At 47.5% G+C, this 24,753-nt stretch overlaps 1 protein-coding gene across 13 annotated transcripts in view; it reads right to left on the bottom strand.

Moving 5' to 3' along the window:
- The window catches only part of LKAAEAR1 (LKAAEAR motif containing 1), a 95,434-nt gene extending 74,852 nt beyond the window's left edge, over positions 1 to 20,582 (bottom strand). For 2 of the 13 annotated variants that reach the window (XM_088466997.1, XM_088467010.1), the window contains exons 1-2: positions 19,674 to 19,832; positions 16,193 to 16,531 (exon numbers count right to left, since the gene is read on the bottom strand). In XM_088466997.1, the coding sequence (XP_088323123.1) occupies positions 16,193 to 16,492 (300 nt within the window). In that variant the 5' untranslated portion in view covers positions 16,493 to 16,531; positions 19,674 to 19,832. Of the gene's footprint in view, positions 1 to 16,192; positions 16,532 to 19,493; positions 19,585 to 19,673; positions 19,833 to 20,469 lie in introns of those variants that run through there. The other 11 variants (XM_088467008.1, XM_088467002.1, XM_088467004.1 and 8 more) reach the window with 11 other exon arrangements.
- Positions 20,583 to 24,753: the final 4,171 nt, after the last annotated feature.

The following is a 24,753-nucleotide window of genomic DNA, read 5'->3' as shown; positions in this document are numbered from 1 at the left end:
GATGGGCCACAATTCCTGTGGCCAGCTTGGGTCTTCTGACCTCCCAGTCAGACTTTTCAGTCCATCCATATTTATAACTTAAGGCCTCCAGACATCAGTGACGGATTGTCGCAATTCCCCGATAAGCAGAAGCCGGGTCGGGGCATCAGTGAAATCCAACATGATCGTGATCAGCAAATCAGGGATTTAAAGCATCGGGTTTCCACACATCTCTGAATTAGGCCCTTAGTCACATCACAATCCGTTTTGAGAGCAAACCCAGGATCAAAATTTGCCAGGGGGCCCATAATTCTTATGGGTGGCCCTGGTGCCAATCCCTGCAAAAGGGTTCTAGCCTCCTAACATCTGGTTTTCCTGAAAGGCCATGCCTACAGTCATGACAGAAGAAAAAAAAATGGCGGAAACTATAATGTATACTTTTGTTCCTTGACCTTATAAAATACACCTATTTGATATTCCTAGGCTTGGTAGAATCAACTTTTTAAATATTTTTGGCAAATATCCAGGGTGCATTGATTTTGAGAGAAAGGGGAAGAATCATGAAATGCCCATGAAAACAAAAATGTAATTATTCCATCATGCTACAAATAAAACAATATTTACTTGAGTAAAATTGAAAATCAAAAAGTTATTCTCAGTGAAACTGGCAGGCTGATCAAAGCTGAAAACTGGCCAGCTTTCAAAGGTGTAAAAATATTCCAGTGTTTAAAAGGTTAAAAATTAAACAGTTTATGAGAGTGGAAAGGTAACACAGCTGTCAGTAAAGTAAAGGCCTGTCTCAGCTGTTTCATTACAGGAACCTGGAGAATCATAGGGACTCTGGACGCAGTTAATTTACCTTTCAGCATTATAGTATACAATAATGAAGACCACCTAAAGCTGAAGTTATCCTAATTGTGCATCTTATATATAAAATTCATTGGTCTGTTTGTTTGTCTGTCCAGTTATGCATTCGGACACCCCTGCACCGATTGGGATGAAACCAACGCGAGGTGGTCTAGTTGGATCCTGGCCAGGTTTTGGGGGTTAGGGTCCTGGTTGGATCTCCCGTTAGTGTACGCTGGGCAGAACTTTGAATTGGGCAGAGTGTTCTGAGCCTTCCAATGGATGGATTTGGACAAAAACTTCAGAGTGGTAATATTGGTTCCCAGAAGACATACTAAGGGGTTGAGATCTCGGTCAGACCTCCCGGTGGTGTACATTGGCAGAACTTTGAACCGGGGAGCCTGTTCTGGGCCTTACACTGGATGTATTTGGATGAAAACTTTACAGAGGGGTGGCAATTGCAGGGCCACAACTAGGGGGGGGATGGAGGTGCATGTTCACCGGGTGCACCGCTGCACCCGGCGTCAGTGACCTCCAGCCCGGCGCCGCAGGGAGACTTTATTAACAGCGGGTGCCTGGCTCTTCTTTGCAGCGCCACGCTAGCCGGAGGCTGCAGTTCTCACCTGAACTCCAGCTTCCGGCTCTCCCCACAGGCACTATGGGAGAGACGTAATGACATCTCTCCCATAGTTCCAAGGAGCAGCCGGGCGGGCCCAACGGCGGCGGTCACAGGAGTGGTGTTTAAGGTAAGTGTTTCTTTTTTTTTTATGTGTGTAAGCGGCACTACGGGGGCATTACCAAGGGGACTACAGAAGCATTACCAGGGAGCATTACCAGGCTGGAGTTATAGTGGCGGTTCCATTCTCCCAGAGGGGCCAGGGTTTCTATTCAAATCTATTTTTGGTACAGAAACCCAATGGGTCATATCGTCCGATTCTCAACCTCAAAGCACTCAACAAGTCTTTGCGGGTCCCGAAGTTTCGGATGGAGACCCTACGGTCCATCATTCTGGCGCTGGAACCTGGGGACTACTTGGTGTCATTGGACATACAGGATGCTTACCTGCATGTCCCTATTCTTTGGCGCCATCAACAGTTCCTCAGGTTTGCAATCCGCAGCGACCACTTCCAGTTTCGGGCGTTACCTTTTGGCCTGGCAACAGCACCACGTGTTTTCACCAAGGTGATGGCGGTCATGGCGGCTTCTCTGCGGCTGCAGGGAGTCCGCATGTTGCCGTATTTGGACGACCTGTTATTGGTGGCAGGATCTCCAGAGCTCCTGTTACGCCACTTGGACCTGACCATTGCACTGCTGCAACGGCACGGCTGGCTAATCAACTGGCAGAAGTCCACTCTAATCCCGTCTCGGAGGATTCTGCATCTTGGAGCCTTATTGGACTCGGGACAGCAAAGGATCTTCGTGACGGAGGACAAGATCTCTGCTTTACAGTCAAGGGTGCGCAGTTGCCTGCACAGCCGCCGGGTGTCCTTACACTCGGCGATGAGGTTACTGGGCTCCATGGTGTCGGTGTTCGACATGGTGGAATACGCCCAGTTTCACTCCAGACCTCTGCAGCACCTGATCCTGTCCAAGTGGAACGGGCTGACTCAGTCTTTGAAGTCCCAGACGATTGTGCTCACCCAGGAGGTTCGCCTGTCCCTTGCGTGGTGGTTACAGACGACCCACCTCAACAAGGGACGTCCCTTCTGGGTTCCAAATTGGGTCCTGTTGACAACGGACGCCAGTCTTCGGGGCTGGGGAGCAGTTTCGGGTCCACACTTGTTCCAGGGCAGGTGGACGCCGACAGAAGCGGAGCTTCCAATAAATATCTTGGAACTCCGTGCGGTCTTCAATGCTCTCCAGCAGGCACAGCGGTTTCTCCAGGGTCGCCCGGTGCAGGTCCAGTCGGACAACGCTACCACCGTGGCCTACATAAACAGGCAAGGAGGAACTCGCAGTCGGGCGGCTCTCGTAGAGGTCTCTCGGATCCTGGTTTGGGCGGAGCGCAATCTTCCGGCCATATCAGCGGTCTTCATCCCGGGAGTGCTAAATTGGGAGGCGGACTTTCTAAGTCGCCAGGACGTTCATCCGGGGGAATGGTCCCTGCACCCGGACGTTTTTCAACTACTGGTGGACAGGTGGGGTCTTCCAGAAATCGACCTCATGGCGTCCCGGCACAACAACAAGTTGCCGGTGTACGGGTCTCGCAGAAGAGACGAAGGGGCGTCTCTGGTGGATGCTCTGTCCGTCCGGTGGACGTTCCGGTTCGCATACCTGTTCCCTCCGGTCTCCCTTCTTCCACGGGTAATCCGGAAATTCAAACAGGAAGGAGGGACGCTCCTGTTGATAGCTCCCGCGTGGCCCAGGCGGCACTGGTTCTCAGACCTTCAGGGTCTGTCCGTGGACAGTCCTCTGCGGTTGCCGCTACGACCGGACCTTCTGTCTCAGGGTCCTTGCCTTCACCCGGACCTGACTCGGCTGTCTTTGACGGCGTGGCTGTTGAGACTGCCATGCTGAGGTCCCGGGGGTTTGCCAGCTCTGTGGTGCGTACCATGTTACGAGCTCGGAAACCGTCTTCCGCGAGGATATACCATCGCGTGTGGCATACGTTCTTCCAGTGGTGTCGACCGAGAGGTTATGCACCGCGGGAGTTTCGTCTGTCTCGGATTCTCGCCTTCCTGCAAGCGGGACTAGATCATGGGCTTCGCCTTGCTTCTTTGAAGGTACAGGTTTCGGCCCTATCTGTCTGGTTTCACCGTAGGATTGCTACAATCCCGGATGTGCGCACCTTTATGCAGGGTGTTCTCCGCATTCAGCCGCCCTTTGTTCCACCTGTGGCGCCTTGGGATTTGGCTGTGGTCCTGAGGGCTCTCCAAGGACCGCCGTTTGAACCACTGGGCTCAGTGGATCTTAAATGGCTAACAGCTAAGACTGTTTTCCTTCTGGCCATTGCTTCGGCCAGACGTGTTTCTGAGTTAGGGGCTCTTTCTTGTAGACCCCCTTTCTTGGTTTTCTATGGGAACAGGGCAGTGCTCCGCACTCGGCCCGAGTTTCTTCCCAAAGTTGTTTCCCAGTTTCATGTTAACGAGGAAATAGTTGTTCCGGCCTTTAACTCACCGGGTCTTTCCGTGGGTGAGGCCTCTTTGGATGTTGTGCGGGCCTTAAGGACTTATGTTGACCGCACTTCTTCGTTTAGGAAGTCGGACGCTTTGTTTGTCCTCTATGGCTTCCGTAAAAAGGGTTGGCCTGCTTCAAAGCAAACTTTGGCAGCCTAGATCCGTATGGCTATTTCTGAAGCTTATCTTCATGAAGGCCTACCGGTCCCTCCTTCTCTGAAGGCTCATTCCACTAGGTCTGTGGGTCCTTCGTGGGCAGCTCGACGTGGTGCCTCGGCAGTTCAGATCTGCAAGGCTGCTACGTGGTCTTCTGTCCATACCTTCGTGAGGTATTACAGGTTTGACACCTTCGCCTCTCAGGATGCTTCCTTCGGGCGGCGGATTCTCCTTTCTGCACAGGAGCGTCCCCACCCTTAAAGGATACTGCTTTGGGACATCCCCAAGGTATCCTGTGGATACCCTATGGACCCTGAAGTAGAAAATATGAGATATGGTAAGAACTTACCCTTGTTATCTCTATTTCTACGAAGTCCATAGGGTTCCACAGGACTCCCGCCCTGTCGCACCTGTGCTGCAGATGGGCTTTGCTCTGGTCACCGGTTTTCCGTCTCCCTCTGGTGAGAATGTGATTCTTGTATGTGTCCAGATCTTTGTTCTCTCTCTTCCTTCTCCTCCTCCGGCCTATGGCTTGGTAACTAACTGAGGTGCCTTGGCCCGGGGGCGGGGTATAGGAGGGGGACCTAGTGCATCCTGGGAGGCTGAAAGCTTAACTCTTTGGTGCCCTGCGACTGACGTCACACCTATACCCCAAGGTATCCTGTGGAACCCTATGGACTTCGTAGAAATAGAGATAACAAGGGTAAGTTCTTACCATATCTCATATTTTGAGCACTATAGAAACGTATAGGGACTGTACCAATAATGACACAATTTTATATATATTATATAGAATTGAGGCCAAAGGTGAGAATGTCACTTCCATTTACTGTGCTTCAGAAATACATTTATAGATCTGCTGCCCTGCTGAAATATAATTGCTATGCATTTAACTAAAAGCACTGAGACCTCTTGGGAAAGCACAAATGCTGTATTTATTATAGACTGTGGATAAAAGATGAAAAGCTCCCACTTTCTCCTCAGCACGCTTGTTGCTGTGTGTTTATGTAAATAGGAAAGAAACAGGCTCCACTTGACCCATCCTTTATTTTCTGCAGATGTCATTACTTAACGCCTGGTCTGCAATCCTGTTTATGATCTGTTTATGTTACTTACAGATGGATCCACATACATCTAGCTTCCTGGCACGTTAAACAGCTCTTCTAGTCGTGCCATGCCGTGGCGTGGCTCAGTAGCGCCGGGCGTCTTTTCACCTTCACATGCGTCTTATTTGCACAATGATGCGAATAAATGGCACGAGCAGCTTCTGTTGATTTAAATGATATGCAGCATGCCTATGTACTGGGTGTATCTGCATGCAAAATGCTACGTTATAGTGTCAGTGGCTGTAACACTGTAACATAGCGTTTAGCATGCAGATACAGCCGCAGTCACACACAGAACATAGGAATGCTGCATATCATTTTAATAAGCAGAAGCTGCTTGTGCTATTCTATTTGCATCGTTGTGCGAATAAGAACATTTGAAGGTAAAACGTCGCACGCAATGTTATGTGTGGCACGACTTGTAGCGCACGGAGGATAGATGTATGTGGGCACATCTGTACTACTGAATATTGGGTTATCCGGACAGGAGGTTTGGCCAGGGGGCAAGTCAAGAACGGCAATAGGGTTCCAACCATTTACATGCCATCAGATCCATCCACATGCCCCTTATATGTCAGAGCCCCATCATGCCCCTTTATTTGGCATCATACCTCCTCATGCCAATATATATGCCAGACAGATCCCTCTCATGCCCTTTAATATGGCATATATGTACTAATATATGCCAGACAGAGCCCCTCGTGCCTCTTTACATGTCAGAGACCTCTCATGACCATTTTTATGGCATTAGACCCCCCCATGTCCCTATATATACCAAACAGAACCCCTCATGCCTCTATATATGCCAGAGCCCCTCATGCCCATTTATATGCCATCAAACATGGCTAACAGTCCCCGCTTACCTTCGTTCAGGATTTCGGCGTCTGGCTAAAGATAGGTGTCGGGATTTAGGAGCCTATCTTTAGTACCAGGTCGGCCTTCCGGCGTTGGGATTCCGACAGCCGGCATTCCGAGCAGCGTTAAATTAAACGCATCCCTATTGCAATAGTCAATGCGGGAAATAATCAGTGCACGGATTACAGTTTTTGCAGTGTCTTGGTAGTATTTTGGATATGTTTTTAAGATGTATGTAACATGATTTTGAGACAGATTAAAAGTGGGGAACAAAGGACAGTTCAATGTCAAGGATGACACCTAGGCAGCGGGCTTGTGGGGTTGATCGTTGAGTTATCAACATTGATAGAGATATCAGGTTGATAACTACTATTGATCAGTGAAAATAAAATCAATTCTGTTTTGGAAATATGAAGTTTGAGGTGGCAAGATGACATTCAAGATAAAACGGCAGAAAGACCTTCAGTGACACAGACCAATACAGATGGTGACAAATCTGGGGAGAGATAGGTAGATTTGAGTATCGTCCGCATACAGATGATACTGAACTCCAAAAGAGCTGATTAGTTTGTATAGATTGAGAAAGCAGAGGACCTAAGACTGAGCTTTGTGGTACTCCAACTGACCAACTGATAGAGCTAGCGACGAGGAGGCAGAGGCAGAATCAGAAAAACAAACAGAGAAAAAGATTAGAAAGGTAGGATGAGAACGAAGAATGGGCCCTAGCCCTTGGCCGATGTGGATAATAATTAAAGGCTGCTTGGCTAATGTTGTAATTCACATCTATGAATGGATCCGTGTGGTTAGCTCTTGCATATTGCTCAAACACAGCAAAGAACACTTTGAGGGATGAATGTAAAATTCTGTATGGTTATAATGTTCATGCGATCATCTGAGCCTGTGGAGCCTGGTGTGTGCGAGTTACAGCCACAGATACAGGATGCCTTACCAGTGCTTGCTAGTACTGTCTGCCACTGGAAGCAAAGGAGAGGGGTTGGATATGGAAGACCGGCAGTTGAGATCAAAAGACCGACAGCAACATCCCGATGCTCAGAATCCCGACAGGAGGTAGGTAAGTATATTAACCCTCCCCCCTTCACCCCCTAACCCTCCCCCGCCAAACACTAACCCTAATGCTCCCGTTTAGTGCCTAAACCTAACTCCCCACCCTGGTGGTGCCTAACCCTAACCCCCCTCCCCTCCCGGTGGTGCCTAACCCAACTCACCCCCAGGGGTGCCTAACCCTAACCTTCCACCCCCGCAGCCTGAGCCTAACCCCGCCGCGGTGCTTAAACCTAACCCTCCCCGCACATGGCTAACAGCTAACCAGAGGCACTATATTTACTATCGGGATGCCAGCTGTTGGGATTCCAGAGTCGGCATCTCAATCAATGTCGGGATTCCGGCGCCGGTGTTGTGGCTGCATGTCGGGACTCTGGCACCAGAATTTCGCTCGTCGGCATCTCAATCGTCGGTAAAGTAACTACATTCCTAGGAGAGGAGATCAAAGAGGAGAGACTCATAACTTGTGGCCAACACATTAGGGATTGCCATCAGTGGGATAACCATCGATAGTCATTGTACAATCAGTGGTTAATCATATCGATGGTGTGAAACCATCAGCAGGAAACAATTGATGGTGTTGCCCACCGATCGTCAGCCCTGCTTTAGTAGTTTCTAGGCAGCTGGCCAATCAGATTAAGGGGTGGGGATTTACGGGTAGCCTCGGCGGACTGAGGTATGCTCTGTGTCCCAGTGCCAGGGATGACGGAGAACCATTGGCTTTCCACCATCTATTGCAAAACCATCAGCCATCGGTGGTTAACCATGGCCATCCTTAAAACACATGTTACTTTAATACTGTACGTGGAGGGAATGTGGTCCATGGCCCTTTAGTGGCAGTTTCTGCCTCACATCACCCTATAATTTCAAAGCACCCTCCAAACCACTGATTAGTAATCCCGGCAGTATGGAGGTCAAAGCCACCAGCAATGCACATTGAAACTGCTGCACAAAACTAATTCATAATAAATTTAGCTCTTAAGGTGCATACACACACAACGATTTTTTGAACGATAATCGATAACAATATCGTTTATCGTTCAAAAAATCATTCACTTGAAACGATTAAAGATTATTGTTCATGCGCGTTCACGTTTGTAGTTCAGTCAGACTGACCAACTGAACGATTTTCATTAACCACTTAACTGGCAAATTTTTTTTCCAAAAACCGCTCCGAAATTGTCGTTTTTTTTTTTTATAGAATTAGGTCAAGAACATCTTTTTAAAACTATTTCAACTCATTTTTTTTTTTTAAACACCATATACCATAAAAATTTATTTTTTTATGGTATACTGTACTTCTGGTCATTGACAGCTGTACCATCGACGGCCGATTGGTTCAGCCATCGATAGAAACAATCGATTGTTTGACATCGGTTGGGGGGCTCCACACACACATACACTATATATATATATATGCACATACACATATACTGTATATATATACTGTATATACACAGTATATGTATATATCCATCTGTATAGATCACACGTGTGTATATATATACATATATATATATATATATACACACACACACACACACACACACACACATTTTATATATATATATATATATATATATATATACACACACACTATATGTATATATATATATATATATATATATATACACACACAGTATATGTATATATATATATATATATATAAATAGGGGTTTGCTGTTTATACATGGGGTGGGGCTTGCAAAAATGGGGGGGAGGAGGAGGGGTTGGCTCTTTAGTAAGCGGCTGCTCCCTCTACTGTTTGCAGCCGCTGGGGAGCCCCTAACAGGGCGTTGGGACAGGGAACGGGCAGAGAAAAGGTCAGCGCTGAAAGCGCTACCTTCTATTTGCCCAGCGGCTGCTCTGTCTAGTTTGCAGCCGTCGGGCTGCTGCTAACGGGGGTGGAGAGAGAGAGAAGCGCTGTCCTTCCCTGGCCGGCGGCTACTCTGCTCTGCCATCAGCCGCCGGGCTGCTGCTAGCTCCGGAGGAGGGAGAGAAGGACAGCGCTATCAGTGCTGCCTTCCCTACCCTGTCAGAAGCCGCCGGGCTGCTGCTAGCTCCGGAGGAGGGAGAGAAGGACAACGCTATCAGCGCTGCCTTCTCTGCCCTGTCAGCGGCTGTCCTCCGGACAGAGAGGGAGAGAAGGACAGCGCTATCAGCGCTACCTTCTCTGCCCTGTCAGCAGCCGCCGGGCTGCTGCTAGCTCCGGAGGAGGGAGAGAAGGACAACGCTATCAGCGCTGCCTTCTCTGCCTGTCAGCAGCCGCCGGGCTGCTGCTAGCTCCGGAGGAGGGAGAGAAGGACAACGCTCTCAGCGCTGCCTTCTCTGCCCTGTCAGCGGCTGTCCTCCGGACAGAGAGGGAGAGAAGGACAGCGCTATCAGCGCTACCTTCTCTGCCCTGTCAGCAGCCGCCGGGCTGCTGCTAGCTCCGGAGGAGGGAGAGACGGACAACGCTCTCAGCGCTGCCTTCTCTGCCTGTCAGCAGCCGCCGGGCTGCTGCTAGCTCCGGAGGAGGGAGAGAAGGACAACGCTCTCAGCGCTGCCTTCTCTGCCCTGTCAGCGGCTGTCCTCCGGACAGAGAGGGAGAGAAGGACAGCGATACCTTCTCTGCCCTGTCTGCAGCCGCCGGGCTGCTGCTAGCTCCGGAGGAGGGAGAGAAGGACAACGCTATCAGCGCTGCCTTCTCTGCCCTGTCAGCGGCTGTCCTCCGGACAGAGAGGGAGAGAAGGACAGCGCTATCAGCGCTACCTTCTCTGCCCTGTCAGCAGCCGCCGGGCTGCTGCTAGCTCCGGAGGAGGGAGAGAAGGACAACGCTATCAGCGCTGCCTTCTCTGCCTGTCAGCAGCCGCCGGGCTGCTGCTAGCTCCGGAGGAGGGAGAGAAGGACAACGCTCTCAGCGCTGCCTTCTCTGCCCTGTCAGCGGCTGTCCTCCGGACAGAGAGGGACAGCGCTATCAGCGCTACCTTCTCTGCCCTGTCAGCAGCTGCCGGGCTGCTGCTAGCTCCGGAGGAGGGAGAGAAGGACAACACTCTCAGCGCTGCCTTCTCTGCCTGTCAGCAGCCGCCGGGCTGCTGATAGCTCCGGAGGAGGGAGAGAAGGACAACGCTCTCAGCGCTGCCTTCTCTGCCCTGTCAGCGGCTGTCCTCCGGACAGAGAGGGAGAGAAGGACAGCGCTATCAGCGCTACCTTCTCTGCCCTGTCAGCAGCCGCCGGGCTGCTGCTAGCTCCGGAGGAGGGAGAGAAGGACAACGCTCTCAGCGCTGCCTTCTCTGCCTGTCAGCAGCCGCCGGGCTGCTGCTAGCTCCGGAGGAGGGAGAGAAGGACAACGCTATCAGCGCTGCCTTCTCTGCCCTGTCAGCGGCTGTCCTCCGGACAGAGAGGGAGAGAAGGACAGCGCTATCAGCGCTACCTTCTCTGCCCTGTCAGCAGCCGCCGGGCTGCTGCTAGCTCCGGAGGAGGGAGAGAAGGACAACGCTCTCAGCGCTGCCTTCTCTGCCTGTCAGCAGCCGCCGGGCTGCTGCTAGCTCCGGAGGAGGGAGAGAAGGACAACGCTATCAGCGCTGCCTTCTCTGCCCTGTCAGTGGCTGTCCTCCGGACAGAGAGGGAGAGAAGGACAGCGCTATCAGCGCTACCTTCTCTGCCCTGTCAGCAGCCGCCGGGCTGCTGCTAGCTCCGGAGGAGGGAGAGAAGGACAACGCTATCAGTGCTGCCTTCTCTGCCTGTAAGCAGCCGCCGGGCTGCTGCTAGCTCCGGAGGAGGGAGAGAAGGACAACGCTCTCAGCGCTGCCTTCTCTGCCCTGTCAGCGGCTGTCCTCCGGACAGAGAGGGAGAGAAGGACAGCGCTATCAGCGCTACCTTCTCTGCCCTGTCAGCAGCCGCCGGGCTGCTGCTAGCTCCGGAGGAGGGAGAGAAGGACAACGCTCTCAGCGCTGCCGTCTCTGCCTGTCAGCAGCCGCCGGGCTGCTGCTAGCTCCGGAGGAGGGAGAGAAGGACAACGCTATCAGCGCTGCCTTCTCTGCCCTGTCAGCGGCTGTCCTCCGGACAGAGAGGGAGAGAAGGTCAGCGCTATCAGCGCTACCTTCTCTGCCCTGTCAGCAGCCGCCGGGCTGCTGCTAGCTCCGGAGGAGGGAGAGAAGGACAGCGCTATCAGCGCTGCCTTCTCTGCCTGTCAGCAGCCGCCGGGGCTGCTGCTAGCTCCGGAGGAGGGAGAGAAGGACAACGCTCTCAGCGCTGCCTTCTCTGCCCTGTCAGCGGCTGTCCTCCGGACAGAGAGGGAGAGAAGGACAGCGCTATCAGCGCTACCTTCTCTGCCCTGTCAGCAGCCGCCGGGCTGCTGCTAGCTCCGGAGGAGGGAGAGAAGGACAACGCTCTCAGCGCTGCCTTCTCTGCCTGTCAGCAGCCGCCGGGCTGCTGCTAGCTCCGGAGGAGGGAGAGAAGGACAACGCTATCAGCGCTGCCTTCTCTGCCCTGTCAGCGGCTGTCCTCCGGACAGAGAGGGAGAGAAGGACAGCGCTATCAGCGCTACCTTCTCTGCCCTGTCAGCAGCCGCCGGGCTGCTGCTAGCTCCGGAGGAGGGAGAGAAGGACAACGCTATCAGCTCTGCCTTCTCTGCCTGTCAGCAGCCGCCGGGCTGTTGCTAGCTCCGGAGGAGGGAGAGAAGGACAACGCTATCAGCGCTACCTTCTCTGCCTGTCAGCAGCCGCCGGGCTGCTGCTAGCTCCGGAGGAGGGAGAGAAGGACAACGCTATCAGCGCTGCCTTCTCTGCCCTGTCAGCGGCTGTCCTCCGGACAGAGAGGGAGAGAAGGACAGCGATATCAGCGCTACCTTCTCTGCCCTGTCAGCAGCCGCCGGGCTGCTGCTAGCTCCGGAGGAGGGAGAGAAGGACAACGCTATCAGCGCTGCCTTCTCTGCCTGTCAGCAGCTGTCCTCCGGACAGAGAGGGAGAGAAGGACAGCGCTATCAGCTCTGCCTTCTCTGCCTGTCAGCAGCCGCCGGGCTGCTGCTAGCTCCGGAGGAGGGAGAGAAGGACAACGCTCTCAGCGCTGCCTTCTCTGCCCTGTCAGCGGCTGTCCTCCGGACAGAGAGGGAGAGAAGGACAGCGCTATCAGCGCTTCCTTCTCTGCCCTGTCAGCAGCCGCCGGGCTGCTGTCGGGGGTGGGTGTGCCGGCGCTGGGCTGTCCGATCACTGCTAGAAGTGATCGGCCGGCCCACGGGGAGGGACAGTGTGAAGTGGGACCAGGAGGTCCCTCTGTGATTGGCGGCTGCTAGAAACTTATTTTCCAGCAGCCGCCCACAGAGCTTTCCTGACTGGTCGTATCAGATACGACCATGTCAGGGAAAGCCCAGTCTGGTATGGTCGTATCTGATACGACCATGCCAGGCAAGTGGTTAAGGGAATATGCAAAAATCGTTTGTAGTTCAAAAAAATCGTTCATTACACTTTAAAAAATCTGACAGATAATCGTTCAGAAAATCGTTCAGAAAATCGTTGGTAACAAAATCGTTGTGTGTGTATGCAGCTTCAGAGGGAGATTTAACAAATATTCTAAAGAGAACAAGTGGAGGTGTTGCCCATAGCAATGATAAATATACCCCATAATCATAAATATTATCTATTTTATATGGTTGAAGAAGATGCTAACAGCCAAAATTAGTTTGCAAAATAATATTTGAATATATTCATTATTGGATTTCTGAGTGGTTCTAATATGATTCATCTAACATTACAAGGGAAATTCATGAACACCTTTCAAAAACTGTATAGAAAACTAAACATACAGTAGACTTACCATGATGGATCATCTTCAAGATCAGAGGTGTTTTTCTCCTTTAACCAATTTCTATAAATTATACTTTTCACCGATAGTGATTTTATTTCCTAGTCTAGCTCAGTGATTTTATATTGCTTTATTTTGTGGCAGATGTGGCCTTGTTGTGATATTTATAGGCAAAACGTCATAATATATATATATATATATATATATATAAGCAACTCTATTACTGCTCACTGGCCATTTCAAGTTTATCAGATAGGACACAATTACTCCAGTTGTTACTCTCTGTGTGAAAGCCTCAGATTGCATGTTTTGTAAGACCATGGACTGAGAGCTAGGTTGGAGAAGTACACAGACAATGCTCAAGAATGTGATGTTATACTGTGAGTAACTCCACTCAGATAGGGGTATTCAATATGGGTGCGATAACATTGTTTTTTGCGTTAATATCGCACTTTTTAACGTTTTTGCGTTAATATCACTGGTTTTAGTTTGACACCATATTCAATTTCAAAGACTTATCGCAGTTTTGAAAAGTCTTTGATAAAAAACGGGGATAACTTTTCACCATTGAATAGGTGTTGAAAAAAAGTGCAGAATTGGGGTTTAGGTGTGCAGGCTTAAAAAAAAATAGCCTGCACCCCTGGGAATGACATTTAAAAAAGAACTGTGTCAAAAAAAGTTACAAAAAATAGGGACACCCCAAAAAATAATTAAAAAATTGGGGTGAAAAAAAAATAATGGGAAAAAATTGTTTAACAATAGGGAAATAGGTTCAGGGCTATTCTGCAAGTATGCGGCAGATGTTTTGAAGAATAGAATTATAGCGGCAGGTGCACAAATGCAGAATTTTTAAAAACTTACTTTAGGGACATAAACATATGCTAGTACCCATTTTCATGTACCCCAAATTTGATGGGACCACTTAAAAAAATGAAAAAAATAACCTAAGTGCTCTTCTGCATCACTTCTTCAATGTCGGGAAAAAAACACCTGCTGCGACTATTTAAATCCCCGACTTTCAATTAAAGGCTAAAACGGGGGTACCCATAGTGTTCCCACATGTTTTTACTACTTTAGGGGGGTCTTACAATTTTTTTAAGGAAAGATTCGTAACTTTACGCAAATCCAACTTCGGAGTTTCCCGTTTTCGTTAATTTTATATTGAATACGGGTATAAGCGGGAGCGCGCCCGATACTTTAACACAGGTAAAAACTCTGATATGAAACGTTAACTTTGACAGTGAAGTTAACGTTTCATATTGAATACCCCTCATAGGGGTATTCAATATGGGTGCGATAACATAGTTTTTTGCGTTAATATCGCACTTTTTAACGTTTTTGCGTTAATATCACTTGTTTTACTTTTACACCCTATTCAATTTCAAAGACTTATCGTTGTTTTGACAAGTCTTTGATAAAAAACGGTGATAACTTTTCACCATTGAATAGGTGTCGAAAAAAAGTGCAGAATTGGGGTTTAGGGGTGCAGGCTTAAAAAAAATAGCCTGCACCCCTGAGATTGACATTTAAAAAAGAACTGTGTCAAAAAAAAGTTTAAAAAAAAAATAGGGACACCCCAAAAAATTAATTTCAAAATTGGGGTGCGAAAAAAAAAAAAATGGGAAAAAATTGTTTAACAATAGGGAAATAGGTTCAGGGCTATTCTGCAAGTATGCGGCAGGTGTTTTCTAGAATAGAATTATAGCGGCAGGTGCACAAATGCAGAATTTTTAAAAACTTACTTTAGGGACATGAAAATATGCTAGTACCCATTTTCATGTACCCCAAATTTGATGGGACCACTTAAAAAAACAAAAAAAAATAACCTAAGTGCTCTTCTGCATCACTTCTTCAATGTCGGTAAAAAAACACCTGCTGCGGCTATTTAAAGCCCCGACTTTCAATTAAAGGCTAAAACGGGGGTACCCATAGTGTTCCCCCATGTTTTTACAACATTAGGGGGGTCTTACAATTATTTTAAGGAAAAATTTGTAACTTTACGCAAATCCAACTTCGGAGTTTCCCGTTTTCGTTAATTTGATATTGAATACGGGGATAAGCGGGAGCGCGCACCATACCTTTACGCAGAAAAAAACTCCGATATGAAACGTTAACTTCGCCAGGGAAGTTAACCTTTCATATTGAATACCCCTCAGAGTCTTTTTAAAATGGCAGTAGGATTAGTGGTGTACCAATGAACTAGCTACTTTTTCAGAAGTGGACATGTCCTATAATGATGCAGTAATAATTGCATTTTCGCAATTACTACTAATTACCTATTTCTAACTGACAGTAGGAGTATGACAGGTGTTAAGTGTGTCAGTGTTTAACTTTAGCCCTTGGATAATTCAAGACAGCTAGTGGTCACCTGAATTATTCTATGCAGCGCCAAAGCAGGGCGCATATCTGTTTAATTGGTGGAATCCTGTTACTGTTGAACATTGTATATCAATTATAAACATTGTTACCTTTTATTATAACATACTGTGTGGTGTATTATTGCTACAATCTCACACCTTTGAATTAGAATTAATGTCCACCCCATGCAGCTAGACTAATGAGAACTGAAATCTGATGGATTGCTATGGATTACAGCACATCACTGTAAGTAAATAAAACAAAACAAGCTGAAATAGGCATGACTTAGCACCCACAGTTGAGTATATTAAGAATCAATTTAGGAGCATATTTATCAAGCCCGTTTTTCATAAAATGATGCATAAATTGCAATTTCTGCATCATTTTCTGTATCACCACTATGGGCTCTATTTATCACAATCCGAATCTCAGATGTAGATGGGATGTGATTAGTTCCCCCAAATTCAAATTGCCATATTTGAATACATCACAAGGATGTATCAAATATCGTATGCAGGGAAAGAGTTGCGAGAAAGCACTGACCCCGCAAATCCTCTCCGCACACTTTTAAAGGTATTGTTCGCAAAAAGTACTCTGACAGAGTAACCGCACATGAGCCACCAACTACCCCTCCCCCCCCACCCCCCCCCCACGCATGTGACCCCTGAGAAGCCAGCGGCACATTCATTGTCACACTGTCAGGGTATTTTTTGTGAAAAATACCAGGAAAAGTGTGCGTAGAGGATTATTTTATTGGAACAAAAGTTTCAATAAATTAGACTTATCACAGTGATCGGGATTCTAATGATGAACACACCCCATAATCAGTTGTTTGTTAACATGCTTAAATCTGACCGGTGAAATACTTTCATTACTGTAAACTGCAACTATGATTATAAGATCTCACAGGATATGTGTGGAAGGTTTTCTTACTCTCATGCACTGGAAGCGCACTCTCATCAAATGTATCCGGTTTCGTGCTTCTGCGGCCTTCAGTTGACCCACCACCTTTGTTTGCCTTTCCTGCTCGGGGTCTGGGATGTGTCGCTGTGGATCTGGGGGCACCTTGAGAGCATGTTCTTTCAGTCGCTTGTTAGTAATGAGTAGTGACTCTGCTATGGATTTGCTGGGCTTCTCATACGCCAAGTATCTGGCTCTCTGCATGGGATCCATCTTCTTGACTCCTCCCTGGCTAACAAACGTCTTGCCTTGAAGGTGTTTTCCAGATGCCATGACTTTTTATGCTTCCTTGAAATAGACAGAAACAAATTCCTAGAAATAAATTCAATATGGCGTCAAGTCTTCATACAGAAGGTAAAATAACAGAAGATATGATGTAAAATGTTTCTCTAGGCACTGAAGCCTGTTTTTTAGAACTGTAGTAGTATTGGAGATGGGAACTTCTAGTTATAAGAGTACATTTGTATCATTTAAGGGGTTCAGAACTTTCTAATTGTCTAGAGACCAAGTAGACTATTGCTGCTGGTAGATGCAGTTTGCTTAAGTCAAGACTTTCAGCCAGATGTCCAGTAATATTTAGATCCCCATATATAGAAATTGTTTTTTGGGAGAAAAAAAAAAGGATTGGCTTTGTGAGCAAGTAAGAGAAGTCTTCTGGGAAATCAGCTTGTCGGTCTAAATGCTGGAAGCATTATGCGTCTAACTTCTGGAACAGCATACATTTGTTTTGCTCTGGGGTTTTGCTATCTGCAAGTAAAACGTGAAATCCATTCTCTTGTCGCCCCTGAGAACTGCCGCTCAGTCTGAAAACTACGGAAAACAAAAAGCTAAGTGTACAAATCATTGAAGAAATAGATCTAATATCGGTCACACCTTGAATCGTTAAACTCAAGGAGCACAAGCCCAGAATGAAATGAAATGGTAGAAATGAAAAGGCAGAAAGGCAGCGTTTTATTTGAGAATTAGGAGCGCTATCCAAATGAGGAATGTTTTCATTACCATATTTGTGGTACTTGCACACAGCAACCTAATAACCTTAATAACCTCACAGCTAATTCAACTGCCCACAAAGTATTATTACGAACAAGGTAAAAGAAAACAGTGCATAGTGCAAATCTGTTTTTTATGCTAATGTTTATGCACATTTGCTGCCATTTATATTGGTGTGCATATATGTTATGGCTCAATATAGCAGTAACTGCGAGGGAAATGATTCTGTACCCAAATGGATAAAATGAGATTATGTTTAGTGGGATGAGATAGTCTACTGAACTTCAAAAGCAGATGACTGCACATTTAAGGAGGTGGGCCCAGTTTATTGGGTGTATGCAGAAACTTGTTGGTTGTTCAAAAAGCTTGACTTTTGAAAATCTTCTAGCGCTGTTCAGGTACTGGCCTTTACTTATACCCCTTTTACACCGGAGCTAAAAACCGGGTTATTGCAGGGTTAACCCGGGTAGCTCCTTGGTGTGAAAAGGGATAGGGTTGGATCGCGTGACCCGGCAATCCAACCCAGGTAACTTGCAGGGTTTAACACGGGAGTAACCCGTGAAATCCTGCAGTGTGAACAGTGCACTCCGGATCACGCTGAGCTGGAGCGCGCAGCATGACGGCCGATTGGTCTGGTTTCAGTGGCGCTTGGAGATGACGTCATCTCCAAGCGTCCACTTCAACGCCGGAAAAGCCGGGTCTATGCAGACCCGACTCTGGTGTGAACGGCACCGACTCGGGAATGTCCTGGGTCGGCACCGGCGAAATTCCGGGTCTGATCCGGATTGGAACCCTGTTCCAACCTCTGGGTCAGACCCAGAATTTAGGTGTAAAAGGGGTATAAGTGAGATGCTTTTGGGCCATCTAGATGTAATGTGCATTAATCTGACACATAAAAACAGTAATTAAAACTGCACTACTACCTAGTAGGTAGTATTCTTCTATGTTGGCCTGGCTACCTAAACCCAGGTGCACCCCATACAGCCATTTCTCCTGGGCTTCTCACCCAGTTCAGGAAAAAAAAAATTGGGGGTAGGGAGAATTACAGATCTGGAATACACAGACATATACAGTAGCAGCTCCTAGTTCTTTAGCTTGGCCGCCATAGGGAAAAATGTTTCCTAGGTGGTAGTGCAATTTCATGACATAAAAATGTACTAATGAAACATATAAAATAAAAACAGTGTTGATGTCCTCTTACCTACGGGACTTAATTAGGATATATAAGGCCCCCTAATTAAAGGAATAGCCACAAATTTATGGAAGATATTACTTTGAGGCAACTATTTTACTTTTGCATCCCAGTCATGGATTGCAGTCCACAAAGTTAGCATACAAAATGTCTCCCTGTTACACTTAAAAAGAGCAAAATGGTTGCACCTGGGAATGTTTCTGGTGGGCAGATAAGCAATATGACTTATTTTGGTACATAAATAACCCCCATGGGCAATTAGACAATTTATTTTCATATTTCACTAAACTGGAGCAGTGGTAAATAATGCCCAGAAATGATCACATCATAGTATTGTACTCTTGCTTCTCTTTTTTATAATAAAAATGTAAATGTAGCTCGGTTTATCATGCTCACTAATACGCGCATAAGACTGAAAAATGTTCCTGCCGCAAGCGTCAGATGAAGAAATCTAATTACATCAGGCAAATAGAGAAGCTGTGTCTTGTGATGACATAGGACCAAATACAATGTTAGCGCTGTCCACTTGGATTGTGGATAATTAATAGCACTGTGACAAGTAGACAATCTCTGCAGCCCAATTAAATGTGCTTTTATTTGCTCTAAGAATAAAACTGACCATTAAGTAGGCAAAGTCCCATGTGCAGAAAAATAAACATTTTGGCAGATTTGCTGTCATACAATTCATATGTGGTGGATTACTATGGGTAGTGACATGTGCAGAAAGGCCTGGGACATGTTTAACACAGAGACTTTTAGCTATGCCACTATTTAATATGTTTAGTAATATTGTTTTCCTCTCAACCACCTGTTTCTCCCAGTAACAATAACAGTTTAGGGAGTGTTATACAGAAGGCCATAGACATGTGGGTGACCATAAACAAATTCACATGAAAGCGTAATCACTTATTAATAGGGTAGAGACAACTCTAATAAAGAAGGTCCTGATCATATTACTGAGATCCCAGTGCCTAGTTACCAAGCATCTACATGAGATTTATACTAATGAAAATAACCAATTATATAGTAAACGAAAAATAGTTTTCCACAGTATTAGCATATAGAGGAAGATTGAATATGTCCTATACCAACCCAGGATGTGATCTCTACTTTCCTTCTGAACCCAGTATGTGATTCCTCCAGTCCTCTCCCTCTCATCCCACTACATCCCCCAGGATGGGCTCCCTCCTCTGTCCTTCCACTCCAGGATATTATGATTCCTCCTGTCACCACAGGATAGTATCCATCCTCTTACTTTAACTTAATACTTACATGCAACTTTCTACTCTTACTTCCTAGTATCTCTCCCATCTGTCGCAGTAGGGATCTTACCACCAATGTCTCTCCCCATCCACTATTATGCCGCTACTACTGCGTCTGTTGACAAACGTTCCCGGGGAGATCTAGTTACCAAGATACGTTTCACTTTCCCACGTGACTTATGGCAACAAGCAGCAGCAGCAGCAGCAGCAGCGACCTGGGAGGGGCATTAGTGCAAGCTGCCCCCCTGGCTCAGTGAGTGACTACCAGCCCCCAGACAAGATGCAGCATGGAACGGGTCAGTGCTCAGTCAGCGACCTGTGTAATACTTCCTAATATAGTCTTGGCCGCCGTAGTCTGGCGCCCACGCTTGTACTATAGGTAGTGTATAGTTGCTGGGATTATTGGATTATATGTCATACCGAAACTAATGATCTGCCGACTCCATGTTTTATCATCGTTCCCATATTATTCTCACCTTTGTCTGTATTATCCTTATTACTAAAGTACTACATATTTTTACCCTTTCTATTATTATCACCACATTTACATACTCTCTGCATTATCCTTATTACCATATTATTCTCTTCTTGTATGTACATTATTGGTACATCATTATCATTACCTTTGTATGTAATTATTACTACGTACATTATTGTAACCCCTATATTAACATTACTACATTGTCATCACCTATTTATCATTAATTCTTCCTTATCATCAATTATGTATTATTAGTATTGCAATATTCATAACATGCCCCATCTGAAATCCCCCCCTCCCCCCAATACTTTGGTATCTGACTCACCACAAGTTGCTGTGTCAGATACTATTTTACCTGGAGCAGTTCAAGATTACTTCACTCTGGGGATAACGTCTCAGAAAAGCAGCTGTCCCCACGATTCCTTACACCTGCAGTTATGCCGCTAATTAGTGGAGGCGTAACTTTACACTGACAGCTCTGACCCAGCAGTGTTAAGCTGGGTACACATCAGGATGAGCCGCCGTCCTATCTGTATGTGAATCCAATTTACATGTGCCCGCCCAGTTGAGCTGTCAGACACTGGTGGCCTCTGCAGTAAGTCTACGGGCGTTCGGCCTCTGCAGCAAGTGTATGTGCGACTGGCTGACCGCCTGTACACACCGGACCTGATTCAGACCTGCTCACTAGGAATGCGTTCGCACGCAGCCAACCAATTGTTTGCATTCTACGCATGCGTGTGCACGAACCAGTGCGAGCGATTGGGAAGCATACGCTCACCACCCATAGACAGCCCTGCAGAATGAGTGACAGCAGAAGACGCTTGTGGGTGGTGACAGGGGCTGGCCGCTAGAAACGGGGGAGTGGAGGTGCTAACGCAGGCGTGCCTGAGCGTCTTAATGCCATTTCAGAGGCGTGCATAATTAAGAGGCAGCGTCGTAATACTCGTCACTTGGTTGTATTTCACACCGAAGCACTCGCAGTGCTTGCAGTAGGGTATGGTCAGCCACAAGCGCTGTGTTTGCTTCCGATGGTACTTGATGTACCGATGGTTATATACACTTCCTAGAGATGAAGTGCGCAAGTGGGTGTCTTAAGACAGGCTGGTGGGCTTCTGCATACACAGAACGATCGCACGCCAAGACATAGTGGGCGTGCTAATGCCTTGCCGTGCTATTGTTTGCCTTGCCGAAATTTGCATACACATCTAGCGTGCGAACGCATCTAGCGAGTGGGTCTGATCGAGCCCACAGTGCGATGCACCAATATCTGCAGATATAGTGTGCATCGGCTGTGCTTCACTGCTGACGCAATTTGTCTGTGAACTACGTCGTTCACAGACATATCACCAGTACACACTGGCCGATGCACACACTATATCGGCCGTTCAATTGAAAGGCAGATATATCAGCCAATGTGTACCAAGTATTTGTGTGCATGCGTGACCTGATTTTTGCATGCGCATTTAGAGCACTGGCACAGCCGGAGGGAACTAATTGAATCCTTCCTCGCAATACGAGCCTCTTTCCCATTGGAAGGAGCTGGTCTTTGGGAACCAATGCCATTAGAAAATGACGTAGGTTCCTGCAGTCAAACTCCTAAAACAAAGTTTTCGGAGTTTGCTGAATAAAGGTCCCCATTAGTATATGCGGAGTGCGGACACCATCTGGGCTGCCAGGTAAGTAAGAGAGTGCTCTGCGCACTGTATCTCCTCCTAAAACCCAGACCGCTGGAGGTGCGACCTCTGACCTGGCAAGTGTGCTACTGCAAATGCACGGTTCTCCAATCGTTCTAGTCCTCTCAGTGTCCCAGAGTGGAGGACGTGCCTCTGAGTGTCTCCAACAACTGAGACTGTTTACAGCACTACAGAGACCCCAAACACCACTGCGCCACCACCGCTATATGATATATACATCCCGCTGCCACCACTGTATGTATGTGCATATAGGAGTACTACAACAACCAGCATTAACCCCAGTATTACTCTCCTGGCTGCAACTGGAGATATTGCATCTTCCTGTAGCTGCTGTATTCGTGCATTAGCCCAGAGTTATTCTGCACCTGCTTTCTACCAGTCAATAAAACGGCCTGATTCAGAGCCGGACGCTATTTGCGCTCGCTCGTTCAGAAAAAGGGGCCGGGTATTTAAATAGAGCGCTCGCTCATTGCGGTCTGTTGATGCCTCTATGTCTGAACGAGCGAACGAAACATGCGCTCGCTATTTTTTAAAAAACGCCCCTGGCCGCTCGCATCCCATGTCATCTCCGCTGTTTATTAGATTAATCGAGTACACCGAAAGGCGTATGAACTGCTCGCAGTGCTTGTGGTAGGATTTTCCTACCGCAATCATGCGAGCAGTTCAGGCTAAAAGACAACCAAGTGACGTGGTTGATGATGCTGCTTTGTTAATTATGCACACCCATTAAACGCCCGTTTGGACAGTTTGGCACGCCTGCGTTCGGATCTCCACTCCCCGTTTTCAAGCACCTTCCCCTGTTACCACCCACAAACGCCTCATTCTGTCACTCAAATTAGCAGGCATTCGCTATTTTGCGAGCACACAATTTCCGACCGCAATGACTGGTTCGCGCATGCGTATTACAACCCATACGCATGCGCAGTTGTGCGAACATCGCTCGGAGCGAACGAGCGGCCGCTTACGAGCGGCTCTGAATCAGGCCCACAGTCCCAAATTATGTAATCAGCCGTGTGGACTAATCACTATCGCATACAACTGACACCTAGTAACATCATAGGATCTGCCAATAGATATATTCTGCAGTACCTGTTAAATGAATGGCCTGTTATTTTTATTTTACAAATGTAAGTGAAAATTTGTATTTTTCATTTACATTAAGGAATGATGATGGGCCCCTAGATGTTGTTCCTTGTGCTGCCTGTTTTTTTTTTCTTCTCTCCATTTCCTCCTGTCTCCCTCTTCCTTCTTTCTCCTCCCCCCCTCTTCTTTTAATACGCCCCTGCCTCTATTATTATTACTACCACATTTTTCTCACATCTGTATTATTTTTATCTTTACCACATTACCATCACCATTGTGTTATTATTTTATTATATTACCACACTTTCTATTTCAGGGTGATACAACTTCCAATTCATATAGAAAACTAGATAATCTGGGAGTTGATAAATTATGAGTATTGTGTATATTCCATGTGTGGGTCAACAGCCAACAGGTGATGACAATATAGTATTATAATACATATGATAATACAGTTGTGATGATAATGTAATGATACAGCTATTATTAATAATTTTGTAATAGTGATAAAATACAGATGTGATGATAACGTAATAATAGCAATAATAATGATGTGATGATAAAATATGAGATATGGTAAGAACTTACCCTTGTTATCTTTATTTCTACGAAGTCCATAGAGTTCCACAGGATCCCTTGGGGTATAGGTGATGACGTCAGGCAACGGGCACCATAGAGTTAAAGTTTTCAGCCTCCCAGGATGCACGGGGGTCCCTCCTATACCCCGCCCCCGAGCCTCAGGCACTCAGTTTTCGTCGGTGCCTGGCTTGGAGTCGGATGCACCTGTACAGAGGGGGGGTCTGTTAAGACCCCTGAAGTTGTTTCTGGCAGCTGTGGCTGCACATTTAAGTATACAACATGGACAGTCAATACTGATGTCCATGTTGTCACTCCTCCACCCTGCTGGTACCAGAACGCCAGTACCGATCCGGGGATTCTGGTAGGTAACTGGGGTCATAGCTAGTGGTGGACTGTGGCCGAATGTACGGGGAGCAGAAGGTAAGCGGCGGGGTCCCGCGCAGGGTCCCCGCCGAGAACACAGTCCTAAGTCCCCAGGCAGGGGGCTCTCTGGGCACTGGCTGCAGCGTGGAGCCAGGTACTAACCTGCGCTTCCAGTACCCCCCTGGGACAGCGGGCCGCGGCGTTGCGGACACGTCCGGCATCCTGGGGGTTAAATGCAGGCCAGGGGAGCACGCCTTCCCTGCATAGCAGCCGGCGCCTCCCTCGCTGCACACGGCCTCTCCACAGCGGTCTGAGCCATGTGCGTAGCTGCTCCTCCCCTGGACCCGCCTCCTCTCTTCTCCTCGGCGGTCATCTTTTTCAAGTGCGGCAAGCGCTGCTGCATGCTGAAAACGCTGGCATTGTGGTCCGGGTTCCCCTGCATACCTCTCCTCCAGTGCAAGGTCAGAGTATGCGGCACTGTTTCCTACCAGACTATGGCCCTCATTCAGAGCCGCTCGCTATTTGCGGTCGTTCGTTCAAAAACAAGGGGTGGGTATTCAAATGATCCGTTCGCTCATTGCGGTCTGTTCACGCCTCTAAGTCTGAACGAGCGAGCAAAACTTGCGGTTGTCATTTTGACAAAAACGCCCCCTTGCCGCTCGCACCATATGTCATGTCCGCTATTTATTAGATTAATCGAGTACATCGAACAGCGTATGAACTGCTCGCTATTCTTGTGGTTGGTTTTTTCAACCGCTATTTTGCGAGCAGTTCTGAGTAAAAATAAACCAAGTGACGTGGTCAATGACGCTCCAGTTTTAATTATGCACACCCATAAAACGCCCGCTTTGACCTTTAAGCACGCCTGCATTCGGATCTCCTCTCCCCGT

Source organism: Taudactylus pleione, unplaced genomic scaffold (genome assembly GCF_031769625.1).
Source record: "Taudactylus pleione unplaced genomic scaffold, aTauple2 ptg000069l, whole genome shotgun sequence".
NCBI classification, from domain to species: Eukaryota; Metazoa; Chordata; class Amphibia; order Anura; family Myobatrachidae; genus Taudactylus; species Taudactylus pleione.
Note: the sequence above shows the minus strand (reverse complement) of the source record. Positions and strands in the feature narration are given on the sequence as shown.